We start from the raw sequence: 13,126 nt of genomic DNA, 5'->3' as shown, positions 1-13,126 counted from the left end.
TCTGCGCTTCTATCTTTTGTTTCTTTCTCTAAGCTTGTGATACTCGTTTATACAGGACAGCTAGTTGAAAACAATACTACCTACGCCCGTTACAAGATGGTCCCCTTCTCCCTCGTCCAACCGATTTAGCGAAGTCAAAGTACACACAAAGCGCAGCAACGAGCCTCTCCAATATTTTAGACTCCGCCGTACAAGGAAAAATCAAAGCCGGTTGGGTCTTTGATAATGTTTCCTTTTCTCTAGCACTAGTCTCACCCTATGGTGCATCAGGTGCTGAGGATAATGTGAGACCTTTTTTGGGAATATCATCACCGTGCGGAGAAGAACGAACAAGGAACGGCCAGCATTGATGGAAATACACAGTATCCGATCGGCTCGGTATCCAAGGTGTTTTCCGATTTGATGCTGCTTAAGTCTGGGGTTGATTTACAGACTCCGGTTACTCATTTTCTCCCGCAGTTGCGCTCTAATAAGTCAAAGATCCGGTGGGAAAATATCACCCTAGAAATGCTGGCTGATCATCTGGCTGGAATACCTTCGAACGGTAAAGGTTCCCATCTTTCAGTTGTATGGTAAGATATGTGCTGAGATCGGGTAGCTTTCTACGAATTTTATTTCCTTAACTCCTTCCACGAAAGCCTCGGATTACCCCCCATCTTAGTGATTCTGAATATCCCAGGTGCGGAGTCCTGGGCCTAATAGTGGCTGCAGCAAAGAGCGTATATCTTTCTACCCAGGTGTCTGACCAATACCATGACGGCCGGAGCTAACATTTCCTACAGAGTTGATCGAGAGCCTTCTGTCCAAAGAGCCAGTGGCACCAATAAACTCTCGGCCGATATATTCGCAGCTCTCGTTCACCCTCTTCGCGCTCTGTCTTGAAGCGCATACAGGCAACAACTACTCGCAGATACTAGACGAAACCATTTATAAACCCTTGAATCTCGTCAACTCCGGCGTATCCCCGGGAACTACGGAGCGGGTGGCTGTCCCCCAGGCTTATCAGCCTGGGGAAGTGATTACGGACTCAACGCCCCGTAAGTATCCTCATTCCCACCCCTGCTTTTAGTAGAGCTAACACTAGCATATCAGCGGTGGTGGTCTCTACTCCTCTACCAACGACCTAAGCATCTTTCTCAGCGCTATCCTCAACCATAGCATCCTCGACACCCCGGCCAACGTGCGTAAATGGCTCAAACCATTGTCAATAACCAGCTCTCTCAATACCCTGGTCGGACGACCCTGGGAAATTCTTCGTGCAACAGACCTGCTCACACTGTCGATATTTACGCCAAATCTGGTGGTGCAATGGGTTATATGGCCCAAGTCGCTGTTATCGACCAATATGGGGTCTGTCTTATTGTACTTACTGCGGGGCCTGTCGACGCAATGAATATCCTTTACCGAGCTATCCTTGGTACATTTATTCCAGCCATTGAAGAGGAAGCACGCTTCCAAAGTCGTCGATATGCTGGGACTTGGACATCGAAGACCTCGCCACCATCCAACGGGTCTCAGACACACAGTGACGAAAAAATCAAGCTGACTCTGGACATAGACGATGGAACAGGCATTAGGTTAGCATCCTTCACTCGTGGCAACGCCTCAATCGTGAATGTTATTAAAGAAATATGGGACGCTGAATACCTTGCCCTTGGATTTGGTATTCTGCCTGACATACTCCGTGTCTATCCCACGGATTTCAAGATTCCAGTTGCGGCCTCCGAAGTTGAGACTCTCCTTGCTCAATCAATTCACATTCACAGCTTCGCCACTCCCAGAGCCATGATGACGAAGACAAGGTGAGATTTGAGCGCCAGGAATGGCGTATCAACCTCGATATCGTCCCGCTTAACGGCGCAGCCATGTCAGATCTTCCGGCACAAACTACGGCCACACAGTACTGTGGCTCGTGGCAGACTGTAGACTGGTTGACGTACGGCGGGATCAGTCTAGATAAGGTCGTGTTTGTAATTGATAAAGTTAGCGGGGTCGTTCTCGGTGTTGAGATACCTGCGCTGAGGGGTGGATTGTTGACTCGCAACTGAGCCTTTTTCTTACGCCATTCCTTAACATTGTAAAAAAGCTCATTTTCTTTTGTTATATGTGGCTTGTTTACCCTAGCCCATTTCTTTTCGTTCTCTTCCACCAAATCAATGTGAATAAGTACTAGGATTTTGGACCATACTTGAACGTGTCCTCATAGATAATACTTGTTAGAATATACCTCTTATATTCCAAACTTGGTTTTGTTTTTATCCAGTAATTAATTATGCCTCACATACAAGGACCCACTGGTGCCTCTTGGTGGCATACGTTAAATCAATACCGTGAAATACTGCGAATGTCCGCTCGAGTAAAGACCCCTTTAAGCGCTTCGCTCCTATCAGAACCATCTCGATTCCGTGGCCTCGAAGGTGGTAAGGTAGGTAGGTACTTTTGCGTCCCCACTGTACTCTACGATCACTTAATCAACCTGGGCGAAAGTTTCTGGTGGGATGGGAAAGGGGGAAAAGCTCCTGTTGTTGGAAAAGACCCATTGATCACCCGGGTTTCCATAAAGTATAGAGCGATGATGAGGGCTCAAGAAAGGTCTTTGGAGCTAAAAGCCACATACTCCCCGCGCTCAGTGCGCCGTATCGCTTGGAGAGCTAGGTTGTTAGTACGGCAGACTATTAACAACCTAGCTCTCCAAGCGATTCGTTCTATTCTGTTCTGACCTACCTTCTCTCTGTCTGTCTCTCGTAAGGGAACTGCTCCATTGAATCGACTAGGCATTTCGCCGGTTCCTGCCCCAGGCGCTCCGACAGCTGTCCGCATAACGCTGTTTCCGAGCGCCCTTACAGTTTGAATCTGCGTGCAAACAGGAATATGGATTTTCCAACTCTTCTCAAAATTCCGACCGGGTCGCTGACCCGAAATTAGGCGTTCCATGGCATTTGTAATGAAGAACCCGCAATCTGTGAATAATCATTGGCCCATGACATAATGACATAATAACTGCCTGTACATTGCTTAAAGAACATATATATTACTTTTGTCAAGAATAGGTGACAGTCCAGTTGCTGATCTAAATATGAAACTTATTTTCTGGCTGTATAATAATTATTTTTAGGCATCGGTAGTTACGACTCGATCTCGTAGCCGTTGATGGTGGGTCTGCACGGTTAACTCGGAGGCAAGCTTTGCCCAAATTTTCTCACCTCCTGAAGACTGGCTCCTAATAATATGTGCCATACAAACCGATCGGAAAAATCAGCATCGACGCGCTGACACCATGAGCGTCAGCACCGGGGCCGAAGAGCATCATGAAAAAGAGGCTGAGAGACCTAGTCGCAGGTCCTCAGCCAGTATGGAGTCCGCGTCAGGCTCAAGCAGTTCTGCTGACTATGATCCTCAGTTTGGCAGGCTGCGGTCACGCAACACTGAGGTGGATTTAGAGCGACAGAGGACAGTCATGTCGCATGAGCTGAGTCGAATCGAAACGCTACGGCGTCAACACTCCATGACTGTTGGTGAAAGCGTCACCTCGCGATCCTCCAAGCTTCCACTCCCTCCATTTGGCGAAGGCAAGCCTTATCCCCCCCAGCTTCCAAACCGCGAAGACTTTGTTGTGGGATTTGATGGACCTGATGATCCTTTGTACCCCCAGAACTGGCCACTGAAGAGAAAGTAGGTTGGCCCTAACTACTATAGTACTTTACTGACCCCATTTAGACTGTACATCAGCGCAATGCTCGCATTTACAAGTATCTGCTCTACCTTTGATTCTGCCATTTTCAGCGCTTCGTCACAAAACGTTTCGACATATTTCGGGGTCGGCCTGGAAGTTTCTGTCCTCTCCAGCACCATGTACATCGCCGGTTACGCCTCAGGTCCGCTAATCTGGGCGCCTCTTTCAGAGCTCAATGGCCGTCGCCCCGGAATCATCCTTGGCATGCTGGGCTTTGGGATTTTCAATACAGCAGTGGCCGTTGCCAAAGATATCCAGACCTTAATGATTTGTCGATTCTTCTGCGGCATTTTTGGTAGTGCACCCCTTGCAGTCGTTGCTGCTGTATTTGCCGAAATCTATAGCAATCGGACCCGCGGTGCTGCGATTGCTTGTTTTTCCGGTACTGTTTTCTTGGGTCCTCTTCTTGCTCCCTTCATCGGAGGGTTTATTAACATGTCCTACCTGGGCTGGCGCTGGACGGCCTATATCCCAGCGTTCATGGGTTACGCCGCCTTTGCTATGAATCTGCTCTTCCTTAAGGAGTCTTACCCGCCTGTTATTCTTGTTGCGAAAGCCGCTGAACTTCGCCGTCGTACGAAGAATTGGGGAATCCATGCTAAGCAGGAAGAGATCGAGGTTGATTTCAGAGAGTTGGTGGTGAAAAACTTCTCCCGTCCACTTCGCATGCTCTTCGGTGAGCCTCTAATTTTGACTGTGACGATTTACCTAAGTTTCATTTACGGCCTTCTGTATTGTTTCTTGACAGCATATACCGTCGTTTTCCAGGGGGTGTATGGCATGAATGCTGGTGTCAGCGGCCTGCCTCTGTTTGGTATGGTGACTGGCTTGTTCATTGCCGCCGCGTATATCATTTTTGACAGCCAAGGGTACAATCAAAAGCTAGACAAGAACGACGGTGTACCAGTACCAGAGTGGCGCTGCCCCCCTGTGATCCTTGGCGGCGCCCTGTTTGCTGCTGGGCTTTTCTGGTTTGGATGGACTGGATTCTCGGGGACCGTGCATTGGATCGTGCCAACCTTAAGTGGCCTCTTCACTGGATTCGGTCTTCTAGTCATTTTCATTCAGTTATTCAACTACCTGATTGATACTTATCTCATGTTGTGAGCCAACCCTAATCCTAAACAGCATAGCACCATCTAACCCTGTCAAGTGCTGCTTCTGCCATTGCCGCAAACACCTTTTGCCGTTCACTTGTCGCCGCAAGTTTCCCACTCTTCTCGCGCCAGATGTTCGAGAACATGGGAGTACAATGGGCTTCGACTCTGCTCGGGTGCGTCGCCGCTTGCCTAGTTCCTATTCCGGTGGTGTTCTATCTCTATGGCGAGAGGTTGAGAATGAAAAGCAAGTTCGCTCCTTACTCTGGTCCAGCAAGAGAGGCACAGGAGGAAGAAACAGAAGAGCCGCCAGAATCTGCTCAAAATTACTGAATGGATCATAATAATTGTATCTTACTTGTCAGTATAGAAGTGCCATAACTAGGTCATGGATGAATTAAGGAGACGGACCATGGAAAACGCTGAAAAGGCGAAGGTATGTTGCCAGCTCACTACATAGCAACCTGCAGCAGATTCGTCAGGTCAAAGGTAAAAGAGACTAATGAAGGTGACAGACCATGTGGTATCATTCCACGGGCCTAGAATCGGACAGAATACCTATTTTCTACATCCCGCCAAGTCATTGCAGGGAAGAACTGAGTTCAAACTTCAAAGTCGGTAAATTGTGGCTGAGACGAGACCATAGCTAGCAGGAACTTAAGCTTCAAAGCACGTTGAAACTATATCTGAGATACCAGGTTTAGTGGCAGTCCTCCTTCTCCTCGACAGCGTCCTCGCAAACTCCGACTTTATCCCTATCTTCCATGACCCCGACGCCTAGGTCTTCGGCCCCTTAGCTCTGCCGACGGACATCTCGTCAGATAACCTGCGCATCGCACGAGAAGGCTGTTTGTCAGATTTTCAACCCTCCGTCGGGAGCAGGAAAGGGTCCTTCTCGACGGCACCTAGCGGACCTGCTTCCACTGTCCGATGGACCAACTTTACTCTTCCTAAACAATCAAGGAGCCTTGTGATGTTTTCGGGCACGACTTCGAGACACTTTCCAATGAGTCTGCGGCAATGTTACAGAAGAGGAATTGACAACGGCTTTGGAGATCAGTATTGGGAGGGGTATAACGAGGATTGACAAGATTACAAAGGTGGAATGGGGGGAGGCCCCGCTGCAGGCGACGAGGCCGGGGCATTTTAATTAGAGGGATAATCCTGATTTTGTTATCAAAGCACTGCTGGGGATTTGGCGAGGTTGGAGGAGAGTTGAGTTGACTTACGTAGAGGAGGGGCGTCTTCTGGGGGGTTGAGTTTTGTAAATCGACAATTATGCTACTCTGGTCAGGAAGGCATAGCATGTCCCAATGCATAGATGAAAATAGCTTTAGCATTCCAAGACCACTATCTAGAGATTTGAGCCTCAAGGAAGCAGTATTGTGCAGTTCTTACCTTGGGGAGGCAGAATTTGGGTAAGCACTCCAGGTCCTCAGGCTAAAGATATATGAGGACGTATTTACTTTTAAGAAAGAGCAGAAGCTCATGACCGTTTCTTCCTACTGAGTGTCAGCAGCTACCGGGTCAAAATGGAAGGTGGTACCATAATACCATATATTACCTTGCAATTTGCTTTTTAATATATTAACACGGGCAATTGGACACCGCGGTGATTATAACATGTTATCGAACAATTTACTGAACCATATCCCACTCGAAACTAAAGACGGGCAAAAGGAGTAGACGACAGGATAACATGACCTTGAAATAAATCAAGTAGGCCGCGGCGGCCTCATTACCTGGAAGCCCTGTTCCTTGCTTCCTGCAGCTTGGCGACTCAGGTATCTGCGCGCCTGCTTGAGAATCCCACTCCCAATCGCAGGCCCCGGCTGAGGCAGAGAAGAAGACGATTCCTCTAAACTGCATGTCGACCTTGACCTTGGTCTTCCATAGAACATGTCCGACTCGCGAACGGAGTAGTCCACGCCACGTCTCGGGGGTGTATTGAGGAGGTTGTCGAATGTGTCCTTGTACCCAAGGCGTGGTAAAGTTGTGTTAGCTAGAGATAGATGTGAGGTTGTGTCTAACATTGGAAGTATTCCATCCGTGTCGCGTGCTAAGGTAATAAGATTCTGGCTCCGTTGCCGTGGTTGTCTATAGAAAGCGGAGAAATCTGTAATGTAGTGCCTTGTGTCGAAGGGCGTTGTAAGGGAGGAGGAGAAAGAGGGTGTTTTGGGTCGGCTGGTATGATTGCCTCTATATGATGCGGATACAGATGTGCGAAGCGATGCTGGATAACTGCCGGCGCCCGCGAACAAGCCCTCAAGACTCAGAGGCTATATTCGTTAGCTGGTGAAGGATGGGGAGCCTGTAGGCATTACGCGGGACTCACCGAGCCTTGACTTGATCGGACATGGCGCCAGTAGCGCAGTCCACCGCGATATATCCCGCAAACTGAAAGTAACAGATATCCGAATATGAGTACTGCAGCGTGGAGACAAAGAATGAAGTACCCTATCCACTGACGAGTGGCCTCGTGCACTGGGAAGGCAAAAGCAACGCTCAATATTAATGTCAGGACACGGACGGTCGCAAACCAGACACTCCTCAGCATGAAGGATCTGCCACGGCGCTGCCAGATCAGATATATCAAGAGGGCCGTCTCACAAACAGCGAGTAGGACTATCTGAGCAAGTCCCCAATCTTGGACCCAGCCAATAACTAGACCCTGGAGGAGCGGGATAGCTTGCGGGAGGTAATGCGGCAGACGATGCATCCAGTTTGTCGAGGTAGTCCGCTCCTGCTGGTCTGCTCTCTCTTGTTCATTCTCGAAATGGCGGTGAGCGACATAGGTCAAGAGGAAAAACACCGTCGTCAGAACAGCAATTATAACCACACGATAGTTGGGGAGGTAGCCGATGAGCCTCAGCTCATTAGACATGAATGCCATTAACGGAAAGCTGAAAAACGACAGAGCCGTGCCAAAAATGAGCCAACTGGCATTGCGGGCCATCTTAGTAAGAGAATCTTGCCTGCGCGGCCCTGTGATTAGGCAGAGCATGGACAAGATAGCAGTAATACCACCGATCAAGATAACAAGGTTGATATAGGAGTTGATCATAATATCAGGGACCCGGGGGTGCGCGATCATGCGAGCCATATAGTCCAACCCATAGGACAAGTTACTGACGTAGATACCGTCCTCAACGCCGGGATACGTAAATCCATTGTCAATGGGACCAGCCCAGTAGAGAAGGGAAGACCAGGAGAGCTGGCCTACAGCCGGTTGATAGAAGCCGGGGTAGTCTGCCGTCAAAGCCCCGGCTAAGAAGACGAATTGCAAATAGCGCAGGTAGTCAGCCATGTCCAGGGCAATCTTCCATAGCATACTCCAGACACTGCAGATGGGAGTGTGCTCGAAGGCTGGGGCAGGTACTTGCTTCATGGAGTGTCTCTGCCAGGATGCGATGCCAACTAGGATTAATATGACAGCTGGGGGGTATATAATGGCAGCAGAAGCTGCGGTTCCCATGTCCGGGGTGATTCTGACGCCGGCACAGTCAAGCTCCTTGTCATAGAGAGCGCTTATCGCTAGGTCTCCGAAGATAGTCTCCGGTCGATAGACACGCTCGAGGGAAAAGACCATATCGAATTGCGAGAACGAGAGCCCTTCCGGGCTGCTGAAAGGTGAGTGCCTTTCTCTCAGAGATGAACAGAGTAACTTACGGCGTAAGGCTGTCTGAGACCGGCAGCGGACATTGGCTATGGAATGACTCCAGATGTCCAACTGGGTAACTGAGGACATGCAGCTGCGTATTGCGTTTAAAGCTCGCCAAGTCAAGGTTAGTGCAGTTGAATTTGCTTTGGTCATAAACACCCAATATGGATAATGCCAACGATGATGTCAACTCATCAGAGGCATGCAATTCACCGTGAAGACTGTCGATCCAGAAGGGCTTTTCCAGTGGCCTCAGCCTTGCTGAATCGCAGGGGTATTTTCTGACCCAGGCTCCTTCACAGACCCTGCTATGAAGAATCGGCAACAGGAAGAGAGTGACTAGTAGAGCCGTAAGGGATTCCATAGTCACAGGGCTAGTGGTAGTATCAAGCCTGCTTTACGGGATGAAAAATCATGGATTTATTTTAGAGTTGCTGCCTGCACTTTTTGCCATAAAATTACCAAAATATGGTTCTGCCCTTACTATATGTAGATTGTGATCCACACTGCACTGTACCGCCTGCTTAAAAAGATCCATCCAACAGGGTTTGGTCAGCATTAATAACATCCCTTTGTCTAAGACAGCAATTTGTGGGCTCTAATTTTATTGGACCAAAAAGGCTACGCGCATAGACGGTTATACTGGATTCTCAGCATTTCTCTGCTAGTCCAGCCGATGCAAGATTGGATCAATCTGTCCCATGCGGCCAGGGACGTCACACGGTTTAATTTTGATCCTTTTTGTATTTAAAGATCAAAATCACTTTGTTAAACACCATTTTTACCTGATTCATGCCAGTGTAAGCTGTTTCTAGCTTATAGTGAATAACAAGCAACTTTCAGGTGGACTCCGTAGCGCTCCTTTGTTTCACTGTCATTTCCTTTCCAAAGACATGCTCTGCATGATATCAACCAGTCGAGATAGCCCGAACGTTATTTTTAGACTGTACCGGAGGTGGAATCGGCAATAGTTCGATGTACAGATAGGGCTGAAGAAAATTTTCATGATATATTCCGCGGAGTTTGCCTCTCGCAGTCCACTTATTTTCAGAGAAGGCTGAGACTAGCTTTATGAAGTACTCCACAGTAGACCCCAAGGGTTCCTTTTTAGAAATAGTTAGGGTCCTATATTGGCCAGCCCTGCGCAGTCTCTCCACGGTCGAGTCCCCAGTCCCTAGAATATCACCCTTCATTACACCCGCGTGGGCGAGATGGTGGAGTGTATATTTAGAAATAGCGGATTTACCAAGCATTGTATAGGGCTGCGAGACGGTCAGTACTTAGCAGAATTCAAGTTGAAACATGCAAATAATTCACTAAAAAGTGCTATAAGTTGCTTGTGCTACTCCCTCCGACATGGACAGTGTCAACAACTTCCGGCCTGAATGGACCATCGATTATCTCTGAACTGGACTGAAACGCGAAGAAAGAAAGAAACAGAATGGACGACAAGCCGCCTAATTCACGCTGGTCCGAAAGCGCGCATTGTCCAAAAAGCACCGAGCCTGCAACCGATGTAGAAGCGGAGATCAGAGCGATCTTGACGCCAGGTGGTCAGGTAGACGTTCCTGGGTCTATGGCCGACCAGCCATCGGACGGATCTTTGCCGGCATATGAGGCCAGTCGGTCGTCTTGTGAGTTTTGACGCCTTGCTTTCCTGTCTACCAGACACCTGACTATCTTGGAGATTCCTTAAGAGTTCGGGATCAATACATGGCTGTTGGCCCTGCGCACCTCCCGCTTCTAGACGTCCATCGAACCTCCTTCACGCCTCCCCCATCACGTGCCTGGGACGAATGGTCTAACAAGGATCTCAGAGAGCACCTCGACAACCTGCTGCATCCATTTGCGGACGCACTCAAACCGGTGGAGGAAGTGGCTTTGCATGAGTGGCTGAGGGCTACCATATGGTGGGCTCGCCGGGGCCATTTTGGGCTGGAACCTACGCGGCTATCCTCCGAAATGAATGACGAGCGGTTTTCTTCACAAAGAGCATCGCAGGGGCTCATGAACCTTGCCAAAGCCTGGTGGATATGTAACCAGGTCCTTGCTCAAGATGACTTCAAGCTTAGGATGGCCAGCTCCAGTATCAAAGGTGGTCCCCACTGCTACCTATTTGACCAATATAGGGCCGTTCTTACGTATCTGCGACGCTACGAAGGAGATATTGCTTCATTTGTATGTGGTGGAACAAAATCTGCAGAGACCTTTGACCTGGACAAAAGACTATGGCTTTTGTACCCGCAATGCACGGCATACGAGGCTGCACTTCTTAATGGCGATGACCGGGGACAAGCATGGAACCTGAACGTCCCTCCCCTGGTGTTTGGCGACACGAACAACCTCTTTAGTTACAAAAGCGAGTTTGTGGACGTCACACTTGTCGCCCAGGAGGAGCATTCCCTCCCAACATCGTCTAACTTCCAGTGTCTGTTCTCAATCGTGCGAGATCCGTCAAGCTGGCATACTGTGGGGACTATCGCGAGCCAGACACAGCTGGTTTACTTGGAGATCCATTCGAATCGGAGTCAATATCAGGACCCTGTGTGGAAGGACATTAAATGGGATGTTACCCAACAGTCAATGCTGATCAAGTTGCGCCGCCCTGGGTGCTTTGTGAACGTCAAGTTTAGCGACGAGGGCAGTTTCAGAGCAAATTGGGAGTTGGTCCAACAGATAATCCTGCGCGAGAATGGCCTGGCTCCTGGCAAGGATGAAGAGCTTCTTTTCAACGAGACAGTCAAGTGCTGCCAGTATCTCAACCATGACAGGCCCATTGAGTTTCCCGCGAAGCCCACGCCGCACTGCCGTGTGCGGTTGCTGAGAAAGACCACCACGGGCAGTTATGGGACAGTGCAGCGTAAAGCATACAGTGGGCTTCGTATTGCTGTTGCAACTCCTCCCCAGATCAAGATATTGCATCAGGCGTCTCACAATCTACACAACAGCTGCCCCTTGTCGTACACTCTGCTGGACGAGGATACTGGATCACCCGGTATACGTCTGGACCTTATCAAGGAGGACGAGAAATGCTCTCTATTCATATACTTTGCCGGCTCTGCAGCCCGCACTCTGTTTCTTTCACTAATTCAAGACCTCGTTCCCTTTCCGGGTGAAACGGCCCCAAAAACGTTCTCTACTACCTCGTACACAATATCTCAGCAGTCTAGTTGTCAGGAGCAAAGCACACAGGAGACGCAATTTTCACGTCTAGAGCTTGGGGAAAGCCAGACGTACGTTATTGAGCAGGACTCAGAGCCAGAGTCTGGAAGAACTCCCTATGGAAAGGCAGTTCTCTCGGAGCACCTGCGAGTCATTGTCGAGACGGAATGGGGCACCATCACTGACCGATTTAATATAGGTGAGGCTTGCAGTCTATTACTTATAGATCTTAGCTAAAAGATATGACGAAGGCCCTGGGATGTTGAGAATGGCGCTTCCTGTCCATGACAACACAGTGATCAACCTTTATCGGCTCCCACAAAAGGATCTGAGCATGACTGTGTTGCATGACCTTGTTGGCAAAAAGCTCATGGCCAGGATCACGCGTGTCCTTTCAGCTATTCAGGTCAAGCCTAGCTTGAGGACTATAAAATTCAAGTCTCAAGAGGGTAAGTAAAGATACATGACCACGATGTATTGTTCCGCGAAAGCTGACTTCCCACGCAACCATTTACAGACCTCCATAAATTCCAGGAAACAGTGACCGGCTTCCAAGTCCTGTTTGATAGGTACGTGACTTCGGTTGGCATTTTTTAAAAAAAAAGAGAGACGAGAAAGCTTACATCTTCCCCTTTTCTCCCCCAGTATCGCAACCCGATTCCTTATCACCCGCAGGCGAAGACTCCTCCCTCTCCTAAAGCAATGGGACACTAATATCGCCCGCGTGCAAGTGGTACAGCAGGGAAACAAATTCCAGATCGTTGCCTTCTTCCGTAGCTTCCGCCACTGGAAGTGCCTGAACTTCCGAGTCACGGCATTAGACGAATTCGAGAGTGTAGAGCGACCGGGGGAATGGGGGATCAGGATCATTGATGCAAAATACGCTCTACCTCAGCCTCAGTCTGGAAATGGATCCGACTCTGAACTTTCTGTTTCGGACTCTGTATGCCTGGATGAGCTGGAGTACCCTACGGAACATGATGATGTTGCAATTATGTTTGGAGATGCATTTTGTTCGTGCTACCTAGTCTTTGACATTTCACTGTGACTGAGCTAATGCTTTGCAACTGGGCTTATATAGTGAGAGATGCCTTTGCATCTTGTTTGCCCGGGCTGACCACTACCCGCCACGCTTCTCGATCCTTGCTGCCTTTGTGAGAATGATGTTATACGATTAAGGCCGAATATTGCATCACAATGGAATTGCGATCATTCTAGCTCCCTATATTCAAAGGCCAGTCCTAAACTCTCGTTTCTGGAATTCTTGACCGTTAGGGGAGCCTGGATCTGGAAACCTTCTCTAGAGCGATGGCAATGGGAAGGTCTGGGACGGAGACCCTTGTACCTTGGAAGTCCAACAAGCTGTCGCTCTTGGAAATGCTGGATAATTTTATTTGGTGACCCGCGACACCGGAGCTTAAAAGACCCTCGCTGGACAAGTTGCCGGTACCGGCCTGGGGACAGTACATTGGA

At 49.0% G+C, this 13,126-nt stretch overlaps 4 protein-coding genes across 4 annotated transcripts; 3 read left to right on the top strand and 1 right to left on the bottom strand.

Moving 5' to 3' along the window:
• Positions 1–507: 507 nt before the first annotated feature.
• On the top strand, positions 508–1,806 carry BDW70DRAFT_165082 (serine hydrolase domain-containing protein; the record flags this gene model as incomplete). Its single annotated transcript, XM_073741644.1, has 5 exons — positions 508–544; positions 599–679; positions 783–1,041; positions 1,093–1,203; positions 1,266–1,806. 5 exons carry the CDS (start codon positions 508–510, stop codon positions 1,804–1,806), a joined length of 1,029 nt encoding a protein of 342 aa, XP_073590636.1.
• Positions 1,807–2,932: 1,126 nt separating this feature from the next.
• On the top strand, positions 2,933–5,163 carry BDW70DRAFT_167498 (MFS transporter; the record flags this gene model as incomplete). Its single annotated transcript, XM_073742239.1, has 4 exons — positions 2,933–2,962; positions 3,260–3,672; positions 3,718–4,836; positions 4,887–5,163. The coding sequence occupies 4 exons, from the start codon at positions 2,933–2,935 to the stop codon at positions 5,161–5,163; spliced, it is 1,839 nt and encodes a 612-aa protein (XP_073590635.1).
• A 1,348-nt stretch (positions 5,164–6,511) lies between these two features.
• Positions 6,512–8,887, bottom strand: BDW70DRAFT_167496 (uncharacterized protein). The gene is made up of 3 exons (XM_073742238.1): positions 8,500–8,887; positions 7,166–8,450; positions 6,512–7,109 (listed from the first exon to the last, which is right to left on the bottom strand). Exons 1-3 carry the CDS (start codon positions 8,853–8,855, stop codon positions 6,546–6,548), a joined length of 2,205 nt encoding a protein of 734 aa, XP_073590634.1. The 5' UTR covers positions 8,856–8,887; the 3' UTR covers positions 6,512–6,545.
• Positions 8,888–9,932: 1,045 nt separating this feature from the next.
• Positions 9,933–12,811, top strand: BDW70DRAFT_167493 (uncharacterized protein; the record flags this gene model as incomplete). Its single annotated transcript, XM_073742237.1, has 6 exons — positions 9,933–10,125; positions 10,239–11,852; positions 11,905–12,102; positions 12,171–12,222; positions 12,299–12,666; positions 12,735–12,811. The coding sequence occupies 6 exons, from the start codon at positions 9,933–9,935 to the stop codon at positions 12,809–12,811; spliced, it is 2,502 nt and encodes an 833-aa protein (XP_073590633.1).
• Between the last annotated feature and the right edge of the window lie 315 nt (positions 12,812–13,126).

This window comes from Aspergillus foveolatus (assembly GCF_047715535.1).
Source record: "Aspergillus foveolatus strain CBS 279.81 unplaced genomic scaffold BDW70scaffold_192, whole genome shotgun sequence".
Taxonomy (NCBI): domain Eukaryota; kingdom Fungi; phylum Ascomycota; class Eurotiomycetes; order Eurotiales; family Aspergillaceae; genus Aspergillus; species Aspergillus foveolatus.
The sequence above is the reverse complement of the archived record's forward strand: the minus strand, read 5'-3'. Positions and strand labels throughout refer to the sequence as shown.

Excerpts from the sequence above, each read along its gene's own strand:
- BDW70DRAFT_167496 (XM_073742238.1), bottom strand. The coding sequence starts at position 8,855 with ATGGAATCCCTTACGGCTCTACTAGTCACTCTCTTCCTGTTGCCGATT. Across the intron at positions 8,451-8,499 it reads GTCTCAGACAGCCTTACGCC|CCCGGAAGGGCTCTCGTTCT; the intron begins GTAAGTTACTCT and ends ACCTTTCAGCAG. Across the intron at positions 7,110-7,165 it reads TCCGATCAAGTCAAGGCTCG|CCTCTGAGTCTTGAGGGCTT; the intron begins GTGAGTCCCGCG and ends TAACGAATATAG.